Source organism: Cavia porcellus, unplaced genomic scaffold (genome assembly GCF_034190915.1).
Source record: "Cavia porcellus strain 051 isolate PalLab524CR breed Dunkin Hartley unplaced genomic scaffold, mCavPor4.1 scaffold_9, whole genome shotgun sequence".
Lineage (NCBI taxonomy): Eukaryota > Metazoa > Chordata > Mammalia > Rodentia > Caviidae > Cavia > Cavia porcellus.
This window is the reverse complement of record NW_026947492.1, coordinates 19,981,470-19,997,912: the sequence shown is the minus strand read 5'-3', so window position 1 is coordinate 19,997,912 and position 16,443 is coordinate 19,981,470. Positions and strand designations below refer to the sequence as shown.

The window sequence follows — 16,443 nt, the reverse complement described above, 5'->3', positions numbered from 1 at the left end:
GGAGACTGACTGCGAAGCGTGGGATCCGCGCTGGGTCGGAAAACGGGGAGGAGGCACTGTTGTAGTAAACGCTGGCCAGCTGCTGACCTCCGCTGAGTCAGCCTGCAGCTGGGGATTGTACGTGGCAGCTGTGTCCCTACTGATTCCAGAGTTCTGCACCTCCTACCCCACCTCGCGGAGCCCGACAGTAGCACCCCGGAGGTGAGGCTGTAACCCACAGCCTGCTTCAAGCTTTCTGCCCGTGTCTTACCCTTGGCATTTCCTCCTGCACGTTAAAAGGGGTCAGAAAAGCCAGCGAATCACATAGGAAAGTCGGGACAAAATGGGTTTGATCTGATGAAAGCACTGAACGCGCCAGCTGCGGAAAGAGGGCAGAGTTCTGATGCTGTTGTTCCTGCCCTAGGTACCTCTGTGCTGTTTCCTCACAGCAGCTCGCTTTACTTTTTATTCTGCGATGTCCTTTACTACAGCAACGCCTAAAAAACCTTTTCTTTCGGAGTATCTACTGGCTGCACAATCCAGGATAGCTCCCGTACTGATGACTGCTAAATTTGGATTAAAAGACTCGAATTTTTTTTTACTTTTCAAACTAGAATTTTGAGTGTTGAGTCAGCATCTCTGGAATTGGGGACCAAACCACACCCCCACAAAACTGTCAAAATGCTCTCTCCGTGGTGCTGAAGCAACACTCCCCATCCTGTCCCGTTCCTCAGGGCTCTTCCCTATTTTGTTTTAAGGTTGAGACGTTTCTTTTTAGCCTTTACTTTTGGATTCTAATAGTCAACGTTTTTGTCTGAATAGTTACTATTTGTTATTTAACTAGGCACAAAAAGGCCAGGACCTTTAATTTTGCTGTAAGTTTAGCAGACATCTGAAAGTTAGTTTCTTTTTATTTATTGTTTTAGTACAGCAGTAGACATTCTTTTTTGTACCATCACAGGCTCCAGATCCTGTCCGGTCAGGGTAGAGAAACCGGTGGCTGCCCTAGGGACCCTCTGGGTGGCAGATTCCACTTCAAGCTTGCGCCCCTTTCTCGGAACTACGTTTCCCACAACCGCGCGCGGCACCTCTCGTGAAGCCTCGCGAGTGCGAGAGCCAGCAACTTCCTGCTTCGCGGAGGGCCGCGCGGCCGGCGACCCCGGAAGGTGAGTGTGGTATGCTGAGGAACGTGCAGGTAGATTTGTAGCTGAAGGGTTATTTCTTCTGACCCTCCCTTTCCTTACTTTGGTCTTTTTTTCAAGAAAGCCCTCGGGTATGGAAGTGGGACCTCGCTTAAGACCGTTTATTTTTCTTTTGTGCTTGGTGCTTCTGGAAGAAAGTCGCATTAACTGGGCTCGGCAGCTTAGAGGGGTCCTTGGACTGGAGTAAGTCGGCTGCACAAGAATTGTGCGCTCAAAAAACTAAAAAGTAGAACTCGTGAACCCAGTAGAAAGCAAGGAGGTGTGGCAGCAACTTTCAGATTATTTGGAGTGTTGCTTTACATTCCGAAATAGCTTTTTTCCCCCAGAAAATATTACTGATGAGTTTTTAAAATTTTATTGGTACATTTTAGATATGCGTAGTGATCAGGCGCGGTGGCTCAGGGAATTTATACCAACGAATTATTAATGGTTCTCTTTAATTTTTCATATTTAGGAATGCTATTGATATTATTCCACTCATTCCTTAAGAGATTGACCTCGCTTTCAGATAATGCTGTGGAGAAAGCACTGCACTGGGTCTTAGCCTTCAGTTCTTTTTACCAGAAATTTGACTAATTTAGCCCCCAACCCTAAATCCTCAGCTAATAATGGGGTTAAGCAAGGGTAACCTATAGTAACTTTTCAATTTTGATGATTTGAACTTTTGAGATACAGGAGAGAGAAATTTACTTACTGTAAAAAGCACCGCGTAATTTTGAAAAACTGAATGGTAAAAAAAATTACCTAGTTTTAATTTTTCCCTGTGCCCTTTGCTTGCAAAAGTAGATGGGTTACTACCTGTTTGCTTCACTTATTTTGCGTCTCCCCATGTTAGTTTCTATGGCATTTTACTGTTTCCTAAGGAGACAGCCACTAAGCAGACAGGTTACAGCTTTAGGTATGTGAAGTGAATATATCCTACACTCTTGAGTCACTCATTACTTCTCTTCCTGATAAATGTCTAACAAACTGGGAAGTGTATTGTGTAGATTCAAATATACAGTATGTATTCTAGCAGGTAGTAATGGTCATTTCATGTTCTACAGTTTTTTTCTTCACACATACTACTTCTGCTGTCCCCCTGCAGGCTTCAGTTAAAATATAATTTCCAGCTTCTATCCTTCAAATTAGAACTGTCATGGAAATAAGTTGCAGAGTAAGGTGATAAGAAGAAGATCTGCACCCCAACAGTTTGGATTAATTTTGGTATTTTACATTTGCATGAGATTCCAAATGTTAGCATTCTGAAATTATGTTGTAGGGAAGGAATCATCTTCAAGTGACAGGTATAATGCCAAAGAAAATCTGTAGCAACTCTAGAAAGGCTGGTGTACCACAGTTGACAACTGGAATTTATCACATCTCTGAAACAAAACTTGGGTTAGAATCTCATAACACAGATTATTTTGAGGCACATATAGAAAGCATTTTACATAGCCGCCTGGATTTACTACTTTAATAATGGAGATTTATGCCATTATCTTTCCTCCCTTTAGATGATGAAGAGGTGCAGAATCACAGCCTAGGTTTGAGATCGTCTTTCTTTGGGAAGCATTTCCTAAAATTAATGTTCAAACTCATGAGTTTCCAAAGTTTTTTAATAGATAAGTTAAATGCTCACCAGCTTTAAATCACATTAAAACATAGTACTTACACTGGCCCAAAGTAAAAAGGTGCTTACTAATTGGACAACATATAAAGGCTAGGTAGGTTTTTCTTTCTCTGGCATGTTTCTTGTAATTTCTGTATTTAAGAGTAGTAATCTGGAAGCCAAATTGTGCTTGACAGCCATATGACACACATCAGGGGAAGACTAATGAATGGGTGAAGTCCTTACTCTGTATCACTTTCTAAGGCAGTTGTTTCTATTTAAAAGGAAAGGGATGAAGAAGCAAGTTATCCTAAATAGTCCTGTAGGAGAGACAGATTTAAAAAAAGACTTAAGAAAAAGGGAAGGGAAGTTTCCTGGGCATGTCACCATTTGCAAGGTCACACCGAACACCCCAGCGAATGGCGTATCTTTTTTTCTCAGTTGGTACTACGTAATTGTTTGGAACATACATGTGTTGAGGCTTAGCCTGTGGTTCTGCCCGGGAAAGAAACCTCTCTCGGATACTCCACCGTACCTCCTTCCTATGATCTTCACCAGGCAAACGCATTGAGTCCCAGTCCCTTTTGTATTCAAAGTATCGTGCTACCCGGTCAATCTTGCCCCGGTTTCGGTTTAACTGGTCCAGCCTGGGGAGAATAAAGGACTTGGGTCTGCTGGCGACAATCAGGTCTTGTTCGTAAGCTGGAGGGCCTGTTCCCTCTCCACGTAGATAGCAAATGAACTGATCTTGTGAAATTCCTTGGTGTTCAGGTGGCTGATTAAATTTTTGCGAAATGTCCACTGGGGACTCCCTGTCTTCTTGGAACTGCAAATTCATCAGCCTTTGTTTTAAGTCCCAGAGGTCTGTATCACTTTCTGTGCCACACTCTGATTCACTGATAATCGACTCATCTGTCACTAACACTTCCCCGTCTGGCTTTCTGCGCAGCACCTTTCTCTTCATCACGGGCTTCCGGAGTCTTTGAGAGGCCTCTGAGGCTGTCTGCGAAGGGACAGGGCTTTCTACACGTGGGCACTGCAGTGGCACACGATGGGCAGGTTGCTTCCCTGGGGCTACTGAAGCTTTGCTGTAGGGGTCATACTGGACAGACTGGGCCTCTCTCCTGACATCTCCCTCACCCTGCCCTGCACAGATATGAGCAAAAGCCGTGGCAGCTGCTAACACCGTCTCTTCTGGATCCATATCGGCCCATTGTCTGTCAGGTCCTGTGAGTTGCTCCATTGCCTCCCCAACACTGTAAGGCTGTCTGCAAGAGAGAAGGCTGGTCAGTTTTCTGACACATTTCTAATTTATCAATTGGTCACTGCCTGTTTCAATTTCAGAGTCAAATAGTGTAAGAATGGCTAAAGCAGTTATTCCTAAGAGATGAGTACGGGGTAGTACTGAGACAGTTTACGAGGGTCATCAGCTCAGCTCTGTGGTCAGCTCCCTGCTTTATTTCCATTCTCATTCACTCGCTGCATTTAGTGCCTCCTATAACAACCGATGAGTCCTGGTGTAATAGAAGTCTGGAACTATATATTATGGGATGTGCTGCTTCGTGTGTTGTAAGTTACTCAGAGGGTACTTGATATACTTGACATTGTCCCGTGTGCTTAATGTTTATTAAATCATGTAATTATGCAGGATTCGTTCCTTCCCACAGATGAGTAGCATGGGGCACAGAGAAGTTAAATTATCTTGTTCAGAGTTACAGATAGTAAAGCAGCAAAGCTGCATTATAAACTCAAGCAGTCTGATTTCAGATTGAGTTCTTGCTTTTGTGAGTGTGACACAACCTGAACAGCCATCAAAAAGGGCGTATTATGGTGACATACTTAACTATGTGGTGGCATGTTTATACTTCCTGTGCTCCAGTAACTGTAACACACCTTTGGATGAATGTGTTCATTCTGGTAGCCTACTACAGAAGTAATTTTAAGCTCAGACCCACCAGCTATATGAGCCAGTACTTTATTTTACCAGATTTAAGACAGGTATCTGCTTGCCCGTTTCCTTTCGTGTGCCTGCTATTTTAAGCAAAGATTTTTTTCCCCCTCCTTGCCTAAATTTCAATCTCAAAAGGTAGTTTTGTATAAATTTCTCTGAAATTTTCTGTGTCACATGTACATTTCAAAATATCCTATAAAGGAATTATTGCAAACCTTTTGTGAATCTTAAGAGAGAGTCATGGGGACCCAGCTGTACCAGTACATGTAGACTGTTGCATCAAATTCCAATGTGGACATACCGTAATTTATCAGCCAGTTCCTTATGAACATAATTTAGGTTTATAGTCACTTGTTAAAAAGCAGTGAAGATCTTGTAAGTTTTACATATCTGTGCAAGCATACGGTGCACATGGTCAATTTTGATAGCTGTTGCTAAAAAATGCTTATCTCTAAAGTTGTACCAATAACATGTAAATACAGCCTAAGTTCTCTATCTCCTCTCTAAAGTGCTGCTCTAACCAAACTTTCTTAGCCTTGCAATCAGGCCTGTGAAAAACTGTTCTTACTTACTTTTCAGTTATTTAACTTGAGTAAAACTAAGCACCTTTTTATTTGTAAGCTTTTTTTCTGTTTTGCAAGGGTTGATCTTGCCCATGTACCTTCAGGTTGTTGGGCTTTTTCTGTTAAAAACTAATTATATATTCATGATGTATCTATCTATAGATACAGTAATTTGCCATCATTCATTTTTTACTTACTAGCTTATCATTTGACTTTATTTTTTGCTGGTTTTTAGTTTTAGGTATTCACATTTTTTGGTTTTCTACAGTTTCTAAGATTCTGAAGTCCTTTACTTAGAAAAGCCTTTCCCACTGCATTATAAGAAAGAGTCTACGTTAAATAATTCAGTATTTTCTTTCTTTCTTTCTTTCCTTTTTTTTGGTACTGGGGATTGAACTCACAACCTTGCACTTGCCAGGCAGGTGCTTGTGCTGAGCTAAATCCCCAGCATAATTAACCATTTTCTTTGGTACTTTTATAGTTTTATTTTTCACATTTAAAAGTTTAAATTACAGATAGAAAAATTAAAGGGCCCAAAACTTAAATGAACTACTTAGCCTTATACCATAGCGTTAGGATAAATGTGGAGATACCTTCCACAACTAAGTAACCATCAGTTGCAGATTGCCTAGGACTGTCCCAATCTTAAGGATGTGATGTAGTTGACCCCAGATTACTGAAATCGTGTACATAAGGATCACGTGGATATCTAAAATTGTATCACCAAACTGACTTTTGTAACTATTAACATACAAAATCTTGTCAGAACAATAATTTGGCTTAAGAAGATGAATAATGCTTAATTACCTTTTTTCTGCCATCAAAACTGCTTCATATAAGAAAATCTTGTCTCCAGGTTCTACGTCAAATGTGAAATACAAACATCAATAATACTTCTTCAGTTAGGCTAGCTTCTGTTGTACCACCTTTAAAATAGAATATTAGGTGACAGAACATACATATGTAATACCTCATTCTGAAAAGCAGTAGAAACTCATTTGTAAGTAGCACACAGAAAGAACTCGTGATTAGAAAATTTGAACAAATAAATCAAAAGGAAATATAAGGAAAATATCATGAGTCCTCAATCTGTTAATGAAAACTAATAAAATGAAATCTATAGGTATTTCACCAAAATTTTTAAAAGAAATTAACAAAAGGAAACCTTTAATAGATACATATTGTTTCTTTTCTCCTATAAATTGGTCAGATAGCATGTAAAAATACTGTCTGTGGATGACTAACTCATAATAATTAAACTACTGTTTATTTCTCTGGGCTAGCACTGAAATTGTATTCATTTGTTTTCTGTTCAAGTAGGGTGGAACCGTGTGACTCATTTCTTCCTGGGGTTGACACACCATGGCTGAAGCAGACACCGACAGAAACCAGACTGAGATGCTTCTAAAAAGAATACAAGAACTGGAGCAGGAAGTACAAAGACTTAAAAAGGAACAGTCCAACAACATCAAAGACCCAAACATTAAAGAAAACTCTTCAGGATCTGCAAAAGCTAAGCGTGTATTTGACTTCAGTGCCCACAGCCGACGGCGTGTAGCCCTAAGGATAGCCTATCTGGGCTGGGGATACCAGGGCTTTGCTAGTCAGGAAAACACGGACAATACCATTGAGGAGAAACTGTTTGAGGCCATGACCAAGACTCGGCTGATAGAAAGCAGACAGACATCCAGCTATCACAGGTGTGGGCGGACGGACAAAGGAGTTAGTGCCTTTGGTCAGGTAAGGACTACTGTACCGTTTCTCAAGGCAGGCAGGACCAGGCTGTCCAGATGTGCAAACTGAGTACTGAGATATTTGTATTGTGTCTCTAAAACTCATTATATTTTTCTGATTGCACAGGTGATTTCTCTGGACCTGCGGTCTCAGTTTCCAAGGGGCAAAGATTCAGAAGATCTTAATTTAAAAAATGAAGTCAGTGACGATGCCAAAGAGATCCGGTACACCCACATTCTCAATCGGGTCCTCCCTCCAGACATCCGTGTCCTGGCCTGGGCCCCTGTGGAACCTAGCTTCAGTGCCAGGTTCAGCTGTCTTGAGCGCACGTACCGCTATTTTTTCCCTCTGGCTGATTTAGACATTGTAAGGATGAATTATGCGGCCCAGAAGTATGTTGGTACCCATGATTTCAGGAACTTGTGTAAAATGGATGTAGCGAATGGAGTGATTAATTTTCAGAGGACCATTCTGTCTGCTGAGGTGCGGCTGGTGGGGCAGAGCCTATGTGCAGAGAGCTGGCAGGAGCCCTTCCAGTTATGTCAGTTCGAAGTGACGGGGCAGGCCTTCCTTTACCACCAAGTCCGCTGCATGATGGCTGTCCTCTTTCTGATTGGCCAAGGCATGGAGGAGCCCCAAGTTATTGACGAGTTGCTGAATATAGAGAAAAATCCCCAGAAGCCTCAATACAGGTAAGTTAAATTAAACCAGACCAAACCAAAACCCGCTCCTCTCCTCCATGGCTGACTGAAGGACCGAGTAAGTCACTGTTTCTATCTTCATGAAGCTTTAGTGCTCCTTGCAGAGTGCTAGGAACAGACGGGAGGGGTAGTGTCTTCTAATTTTCTCATGGTTTTACATTAGTAAGGACATATGTTTGGACCAGGTCCTTTAATTGAAAGGACATTCATTCCTACATCTTTTTTCTTAAATTTTTGAATTTTTGTTAACAGCTATTGTTAGCTTTTGGTGAAATTAAAGCATGAATATATTAAATCTTCCTTGTTTTGTATTACTAAATAGCCATACATTACTGTACTTTTCTTAGATTTCCCACTTCTAAAATGGTAGGAAAGGCAGAAAATGGGTTTTTCTTTGAGAGCAGGCTGAGGTCAGACAGATACCATTAACCACCTGACAGTTTGGCCAGGTGCCACTCAGGCAGTGCATTTATGCCCTGACTATTCTGAGTGTTGCTTGGGCAGTGTCATTGCAACCAGTCGATTCTTGTTTGCACGACATAATACTTGTATGTCTGTTTTGTAACATTTATTTATTTTGGTACCAGGAATGGAACTGAGGACCCTGTGCTCGCCAGGTGGGCACTGTACCACTGAGCTTTAATCCCCAGTTCTACGTCAGTTTTTTTTTGGTTTTTTTTTTGGTACTAGGGATCAAACTTGCTACCTTGCGCTTGCCAGGTAGGTGCTTATGCCGCTGAGCTAAATCCCCGGCCCACTTTGTTTTATATTGATAATTTTTGCATATTTTTTTTATTTAGAATGTTGTATTAGCCTTGATATTTGTTTCTAGTGAAATCTAGTAAGTTGTAGTTATTTTATTGTTTGCTTTGTGAAAAATAACATATGTCTGCTACAATCTATAATGTACTTATAAGTACTCTTTTGCTATACAAAATGGACAATTTGGAATACTTAATAGGAAGGAAATGCCAAAAAAATCTACCAAAAAACACACCTGAAAACAGACATGTTAGCGTATCAGAGAAGGAAAAGTCTGTTATAAAATGGAAAGACAAAAACATCTTTTACTCCCAACTATTCATAATACAGAAATGATAGTACTTGAAATAGGAAACAAAACAAAAATTTCCAGTAGTGGTCACTGATTATAATAATCCTATGGGTGGTGATGACAGAGTTGACAGTCATCCAACAAGCTGGCCTGTAATCAAAAAATGAGAAAAATACAACTATTTATGTACCTTCTGCATCAAACAGTATAGAACTTGTTATTTATTCAAAACAAAGGGGTTTTGGGGCTGGGGATTTAGCTCAGCGGCATAAGTGCCTGTCTTGCAAGCAGGCAGTCGTGAATTTGATCCCTGGTACCGATAAAAAGGAAAAAGACCAAAAAAAGGGGGGGGGTGTTTTGAAAAGTCATTTACAATTTAGGTTAGGTCTAAACTACATCTAATAGATGAAATAAATGAAAAATAATGGACAGTGAAATGCCAACCCGGATACCCATCACTGATGTCCTTATTATGTTTAGTGGATGGACATTTTACAGAAATTATACCACCCACAGAAAAAGGGAAAGACCATCACAGCAGTGAAAGTGTACTGTGCAAAGAAAGTAGTGCAAAAAGAATTTGGAAAGAGACTAGACACTACCGTCCAGACTGAAATGACGCACTGTGCATAGTTTTAAGATAAAATTATTGAATAAATTTAATGAAAACCATCATTTTTATGTTTCCTACCATATTAGCTTATAAAAGTTAATGAAAAAAACATGCAATTTTTGGTTACCCTGTATTTAAAGAATTGAACTGGTAACGGGTTAATTTATTCCCAAGCTAAGAGAGTATGGCTAATAAATTTGGATATTTACTATCAGCTGTTTTAAATTTCATAGCATTGTAATACACACGTGAAATCACTTCCAGGTGATTTGTTACTGCTGATACTTATCTAATATAGGTTATACCGAACCATGTTTTGTTGCATGTAAGAAATATAAAGTTGATCAAAGTTAAGCTTAGCTGTTACGTACTTAATATCAACATCAGTGGGTCCCTCTGTCCATCTTCTATCTCAACCCAATCTCAGGACTATAAGAACTGTTGGTAGTTCTGTACTCTCATACTCTGTTTTTTTTTCTCTCTAGCATGGCTGTAGAATTTCCTCTAGTCTTGTATGACTGTAAATTTGAAAATATCAAGTGGATCTATGATCATGAGGTTCAGGAGTTCAATGTTACTCACCTACAACAGCTGTGGGCTAATCATGCTGTAAAAAGCCACATGCTGTATAATATGCTGCAAGGACTGGACTCTGTCATGTTACCCTATAGAACAGAGCCGAACATGGATGGAATGACAGACCAGAGACACGTTAGGCCCTCAGTCATAAAGCAGACTAGTGCCTTTGTAGAAGGCGTGAAGATGCGCAAATACAGGCCCCTCATGGAGCGCCCCAAGTGCCAAGGACTGGAATCCCGGATTCAGCATTTTGTTCGTAGAGGGCGCATCGAGCACCCACGTGTATTCCATGAGGAAGAAACAAAAGCCAAAAGGGACTGTGACACATTGGAAGAAGAGAATGCAATTTTAGAGAAACCAAAAAAGAAGGTCTGTGTAGATGGAGAAATTAAAAACATTATTTAATCACAGCAAACTTATTAGGATGTAAGAGACAACAACCTGCTAGTGTAGATAGGTAGAAAGGAAATACAAAAAAATTTATTGCAACAAGTTCTGGAAATTCTGATGATCAACTCTTTAAAAAATAAAATTGTTAAGGCCTAATTAAGGAAGTTCTTAAGAAAGAGACCGTGCTGGGCGTGGTGGTACATGCCTATGGTGGTGGTACAGCCGTGGCAGGAAGACTGCTGTGAGTTTTAGTGTGGAATATATAGTGAGGTCAAGGCCAGTCTGAACTGTATAGTGGGACCGTGTCTCATAAAAACAAAATAAAACAAGAGATTGAGATGGAACATTTTTCTCATTCTTGTCCAAATGAGATTTAAAAAGGCAAAAAACAACTACAATTTATGTATACCTGGAAACACGTGCCTTGTGTTTAAATTCATTAAAACCTGATCCCACAAGCATCTGATTTGTTGTGTTTTTCTCATCTGAATAATTCCCATAAAAAGCTTTGCCTAACTGTGTTATTTTCTAAGACTGAATTTATAAATATGTATTAAATCAGTTAAAAATAATTTAAATAGGTGTAATGCCAGATGTGCTGCTGCCTAGAATGTAAATGAGGAAGACACCACACTCCCTCAGCCCTTAGCAGACATAAACCTAGTGCAGAGGTAAACGTTTTCTGTAAATGTTTTAGACTGTAAAAACAAAACTATCAGGTGCATATTCTTTAACAACCATTCTGAAATATAAAAGTCATTCTTAGCTCATGGGCCACAGTGTTTGCCAAGCTCTGGACCATCTGTGATAGTTATAACAGAAAGGAGATATTTAAACTAACTCTTGCAGTACAGCTGGGAATAGGTTAAAGTGACAATAAGTAGAGCATCAGTGCATCACAGGCAAAAGGTTCACTTTCTTCTTTTGGTACCAAGGATGGAACTCCTGACCTTGCACTTGCCAGGCAGGTGCTGTGCAGCTGAGTTACATCCCAGCAAAAGATGCAGTTTCTATAAAGGATTAGAGTAGAGCATACACATTATGCAACTATAAATAGTTCAGGTATGGACTGAATGACAAAAGTTTAGAAAAAAAAAAAAAATAAAGGGTCAGATTTGTAGAGCCTGTATTTTTCCTTTAAAGGCCTGGCTTTTACCTGGAAAGGCCAGTGAAGAAAATTTAAGTTAGACTTACATAGCAAAACCAGTGCTCTGGGTATACTGTGGACTGGAATGGGCAGGACTGAGGGCAGTAGGACCAAAAAGGAAGCTGTTGGGGTCATCAAGGCAACAGATGCTGATGCTCTGCAGCACATTTGTAGTAAGGGGACTGGACAGAAGTCGCTGAAGGAGGTTCAAGAAGCGGAAGCAGCCAGACTGTGGTTCAATATGGAGCACCAAATTAGGGAGGCTTTCAGGATAATTTCTAGATTCCAGACATGAGCATGAGAGTAGCTGGTGTATTACAGACAACAAAGAAAAAGGAGGTGGGCCTTTGTTCTCAAAGCAAAGTTGATGTTTATAAAGACCTGTATTATTCAAAAGAGTTCCAGGTTCTTAATACACTGGCCTTTGTAATAAGATAAACAGGAAAGCAAACTAACTGAGACTTCTGTTTAGGGAATCGTGTTCTTACTGCAGCATGTGACCAATGTTTAGAACTACATACTGTTTCTGAGATCCAAATTTTATTTACCAACCAACAAGCCTATGTTTTTTATTTTAAAAACAAAACGGGGGGGGGGGACAAATGATACAGGATTTAAAAAAAAAAAAGGAAATTAACACTAGTTAATATATTGCATATTATTATCTTAGAAATAGTTGTTCAGGTTACAAGATCTAGGCACAAAAACAATGACAACACAAACTGTTCTTTTTGATGAACTAACAAGTTGACAGTATAGTTATCCATCTTGCATACAAATATATACATACCTTTATATATGTTTACCAACATACATCTCTCTTCTTTCTTCCTTTTCTCCTTTCCCCTATCCCAGTTGTTCTTTCCTTTTATCACTTTTTTTTCCTTTCATTATTATAGTATCTATTGTACACTTTGGATCTTATTACTCTTTCAGCCTTTCATTTTTTTTTAATACTAGGGAGACTATCGTATTTATAAATGTGAGTTTATTTCACTTGTATGTATGGTCTCAAATTGCCTCCATTTACCTATAAAAGCCTCAAGATTATCCTTTTTATATCTGAGTAATACTCCATTGTATAAAAATACATCTTTTTTTATCCATTCAGCAGTTGATGGGCATTTGGGTTGTTCCAAGATTTAGCTGTTAAAACAATCCTATGTTTAAGACTCCTAAGACACAAATATGGATTCTGGCATCAACTGCTATTTCAGTGTAATCATTAAACATGGCACAATATCTTAACACATGAGGACAAACGAGTTTTTTTTCAATTTCTTACCTTATTTCAGTGTATCTTGATTGCCATTAATATTCACATTTAAAACCTAGGGAAAAAAAGAGCTTAAGGAATCATTCCTCATTTTAAAAATGTCAACTCTAAAGAATGATAGGACAAAAGGCCTTAGAAGCTGTATGTTTGATGATTCTGTAGAAACAAAGGAAAGGGCCTGGAGGTTTAGCTCGGGCACAAATAACCTGCAAGGCATTTGTTTACAACCCCCCCCCAAACAATAACAACAAACAAGGAGAGGATCAGGCCTCCCACTTTTAAGCACAATCCTTTCAAGATTGGCTAGTCTCTATTATCAAATCCAGAACAGGAAGGATTTCATGACTTCATTATTGACAGTTACTAGAGAAAAAGGGCTCGCATCATGGAGCAAATAAAAATCCCAAGTATATCCTTGGGAAGTTATTTTCTTAGAGTCAGTGCTTGTACAAATTCTAAAGTCTGACCTACAGTACAGACTGTTAGAAGTGAAGTACAGTTTAGACTTTCTGTTTTTAAAATGGAAGCAATTATTTCAATAGCTTGCCAAGTGAGTTTATATGTACAAATAATCCTTTATAGGGACTGAGTTAAGAGGACTCTTGACATTAAAGATTGGTATGTGTATTATAATCAAAATATTTCCTTTATTTAAATTATGTGAAATTCTCATTTTTCTCCTTGAACATATGTAGAGAGACGTTTGTAAACAGCAAAATGCAGACTTTAAAAAACCTGTCACTGTCAATTCTTTTTTTCTATAAAAACAGGATATTCTTTTTCTTAGAAACTTTCACATAGAAGCTATATGCGTAGATGAAAATGGGTAATATTAAACAAAATACCTAACAATATCTTTCCATGAGAAAATATAAAATGAGTCAGTGTCCCAGGCTTAGCCAGTTTCAATTTAAAGGATTTCTCAGGTGGAAAGGTGGAAATTTTAAATCCTGATAGGAGTTAGGTGCATGCATAGATGGGATTCTAAGCATGGAAAAGGGGGATACCACAGAGTTAAGTAAGTTTCTCTCGCATTGGATAGGTAAACAGTAAAGAATCAGCATTAAAACAGCCTATTATAAAAGCAAACACTATAATCATGGTAAAAGGAACAACAAACTGGAGGACTTCTAATACATTTAAAACATCAATTCAGATTACTCTTGTTATTAAAGAGTGCACATTTATAATCCCAACACTGGGAAACAGAGAAAGAAGGATCCCAAATTTAAATCTCACCCGAGCAATTTAGATCTTGTCCCAAATACAAAATACAAAGGGATGGGATGTGGCTCAATGCCAATCCCCAGTATTAACAGAGGAGAAAAGTCCTCTTAATTCTATGTAAGTTAGGGCTAATAAATCTTTCTAAAGGAAATGTCATTTTGAGTTATGTGCCATGATTTTAAAGCCATGATTCACTTTAAGGTATTTATTATAAGGAGTTAACAACATTGAACAAGAATGCAGACATACGTACAAATGATCACTAACATTTTATGATCAAGAAGAAACTGGAAACTACTTAAGCATCATTAGGAGATTGGTTAAATAATGTATGATACAATATAACCATGGCAAGAAATACCATTAAGTACAGTCATTAAGAATGGCTAATCCACATCTATATTTGACACAGAAGCATGTCTCATTGTACTCCTAGCTAAAAAAGGCATAATCTGGTTTTTTAAATTAACAACCTTATTTTATTAAAATTTCCAGTTAGCACAAATCCATTTTATAAGGATATTCGTTTAAATAATGCATATACTCATAATGAATATAGCTTAAGTAAATCCATATGTGAACAGTGTTTTATTTGATGGTTATTTATGGCTGGTGGACTTGCAAATATTTCTTCTCCTCTGGTGTACTTAGTACTATCGCTTGAATTATGTCTAAAAATACAGCCAAAAAAAGCTCTCACGAATACCTGCTTGTCCAATATATCTTCTTAGAATAAATTTCTAGAAGGAAAAATGGCTTAGCGATTGTGGTACAATTTAAAATATAATGCAAAATACAAACTGCCCTCTAGAAAAACGGACTCCCTAACAGAGCATAAGGGTGCTTATTTCATCACACTGTCAGCAGCTCTGGGTACTGAAAAATATTACCAATCTAAAAGGATATTAAGGCCTGCCGTAATCCCTCCACGCTGCGAGGACCACAAGTTCGATCCCAGCCTCGGCAATTTAGCAGCCCTGATCTCAACAGTGTAAAATAGAGAAAAAGAACCGAAGAGGTAGTTAAGCGCGAAGGTTCTAGTTCAATCACCAGAAACTCAAAACTAAATCACCCCAGTTCCCACGCCCCTCAAAACCCCCAAAGCAAACCCGGTCAAATTTCTGACTTGCTTTAATTATGTCGTATACTTTCATAACTAAAAAAGCTTCTGTCCACTCCGGGGTCGGCGGCCCGGGGCCCCTGAACTTTACCTGCTCTCCAAAGGGCAAAGGCGTCTCTCTCGGTCGCACTCGGTGAAGCCCGTAGGGAAGAAGGCTTTGCTCGCCCTCGGGGCACACGCACAGTCGCACCACCTGGCGGAGGGCTCCTCTTGGGGGACCAGGCCTGGGGGCCTCGGGGCGCCCCCAGCCGCCGTGGGGGGAGGGTGGCCTCGCAGACGGCGCCCACTGTGACCTCGAGCAGGGCAGCCAGCGGGGCACAGCGCGGCGCAAACGCGTCAGGAAACCACTACCGTGTCTGACTCGCCGTGAGGCGGTCTGGGGAACTCGGACACTAGGAAGAAAAGCCGCAGCTCTGCACGATCCCTGCCCTCTCCGCGCCCGCCGCCCCGGCGTCCGCTCGCTGCCCTGAGTCCCGCAGCCTCACCAGTGCAGCCAGGACCGCGAGATTGGGTTAGCGGGGCGTACTCGCACTCGCACTCACACTCGCACTCACACTCGCACTCGCACTGACGCACGCGCACACCCAACCCAGGCGCTTGCCGGCCGTTAACCGGCGAACCGCAGAGGTTTAAACCCCAGGGCTCGGCCCCGCCCATCGTCTCTCTCATTGGTCCTGAGGCTGAACGACCTTCACATCTGCATTATGATTGGCGCACACTTTCCTTCCCGCGAGGAACCCCGGGATTTAGGGTTTAGGGTTGGAAGCATCTGGACGCGCCTTGCTTAGGCGCGCAGTCTGTGCAGTTGCTACGTTTCCTGAGTGGACCCTCAGTCTGTGGTTGACGGCGTAGGATTTGGCAGCCACCCCGCGGGCACAGTCTCCGCCCTGGCCAACTCCGGCGGGGCCTCGGGTATCTGCCAGAGCTTGTGTGAGAGGACGCGGAGCCTTGAGTCCTTTCCGAAGCCGAGGAGGCACCTTGACCTGCCTCCTCGCTCTGTGTTCAGCCGCTGATTTCTTCGCTGTTTTTCACCAGAATGCCCTCCCATTATCCCCTTCACGTATCTTACCAAAAAAAGTATAATATATAAAATGCCTGACATTTCAAAAGTCATTGTTTTGTGTATATACCAGCTAAAAATGGCCAAGTGCTTTGGGATTACTGGGTTGAGATCTGGAAAAGTTTCCTCAGTTCAATGCATCGCACCCAACAATTTGTTTTCCTAGATCTGGGTTTTTATTTTTTCACCTTATACAAATGGGCAGGTGCTGATTGTTAGGTTCAATTTACATTGTTTCTTAAATCCAGGATTCCGT

General features: G+C 40.4%; 2 protein-coding genes across 7 annotated transcripts; one reads left to right on the top strand and one right to left on the bottom strand.

Annotated features, from left to right (window-relative positions):
• The first annotated feature begins 26 nt into the window (after positions 1-26).
• Positions 27-10,818, top strand: Pus3 (pseudouridine synthase 3). Of its 5 annotated transcripts, none has more exons than XM_005004921.4 (5): positions 27-201; positions 941-1,145; positions 6,604-7,026; positions 7,147-7,712; positions 9,874-10,818. In XM_005004921.4, the coding sequence occupies exons 3-5, from the start codon at positions 6,649-6,651 to the stop codon at positions 10,370-10,372; spliced, it is 1,443 nt and encodes a 480-aa protein (XP_005004978.1). In that variant the 5' UTR covers positions 27-201; positions 941-1,145; positions 6,604-6,648; the 3' UTR covers positions 10,373-10,818. The 5 variants fall into 5 exon arrangements, with proteins under 5 accessions (XP_005004978.1, XP_003472745.1, XP_013011066.1 ...); XM_003472697.5 differs by having other exon boundaries at positions 28-201; positions 6,607-7,026; XM_013155612.3 differs by lacking the exons at positions 27-201; positions 941-1,145 and adding an exon at positions 1,181-1,364 and having other exon boundaries at positions 6,607-7,026.
• Positions 2,762-15,753, bottom strand: Hyls1 (HYLS1 centriolar and ciliogenesis associated). 2 transcript variants are annotated; one of them, XM_063256023.1, is made up of 5 exons: positions 15,613-15,753; positions 15,219-15,519; positions 12,790-12,835; positions 6,094-6,212; positions 2,762-4,040 (listed from the first exon to the last, which is right to left on the bottom strand). In XM_063256023.1, the coding sequence occupies exons 4-5, from the start codon at positions 6,105-6,107 to the stop codon at positions 3,122-3,124; spliced, it is 933 nt and encodes a 310-aa protein (XP_063112093.1). In that variant the 5' UTR covers positions 6,108-6,212; positions 12,790-12,835; positions 15,219-15,519; positions 15,613-15,753; the 3' UTR covers positions 2,762-3,121. The 2 variants fall into 2 exon arrangements, with proteins under 2 accessions (XP_063112093.1, XP_063112094.1); XM_063256024.1 differs by lacking the exons at positions 12,790-12,835; positions 15,219-15,519; positions 15,613-15,753 and adding an exon at positions 7,043-7,174.
• Positions 15,754-16,443: the final 690 nt, after the last annotated feature.

Excerpts from the sequence above, each read along its gene's own strand:
- Pus3 (XM_005004921.4), top strand. The coding sequence starts at position 6,649 with ATGGCTGAAGCAGACACCGACAGAAACCAGACTGAGATGCTTCTAAAA. Across the intron at positions 7,027-7,146 it reads GAGTTAGTGCCTTTGGTCAG|GTGATTTCTCTGGACCTGCG; the intron begins GTAAGGACTACT and ends CTGATTGCACAG. Across the intron at positions 7,713-9,873 it reads CCCCAGAAGCCTCAATACAG|CATGGCTGTAGAATTTCCTC; the intron begins GTAAGTTAAATT and ends TTTTCTCTCTAG.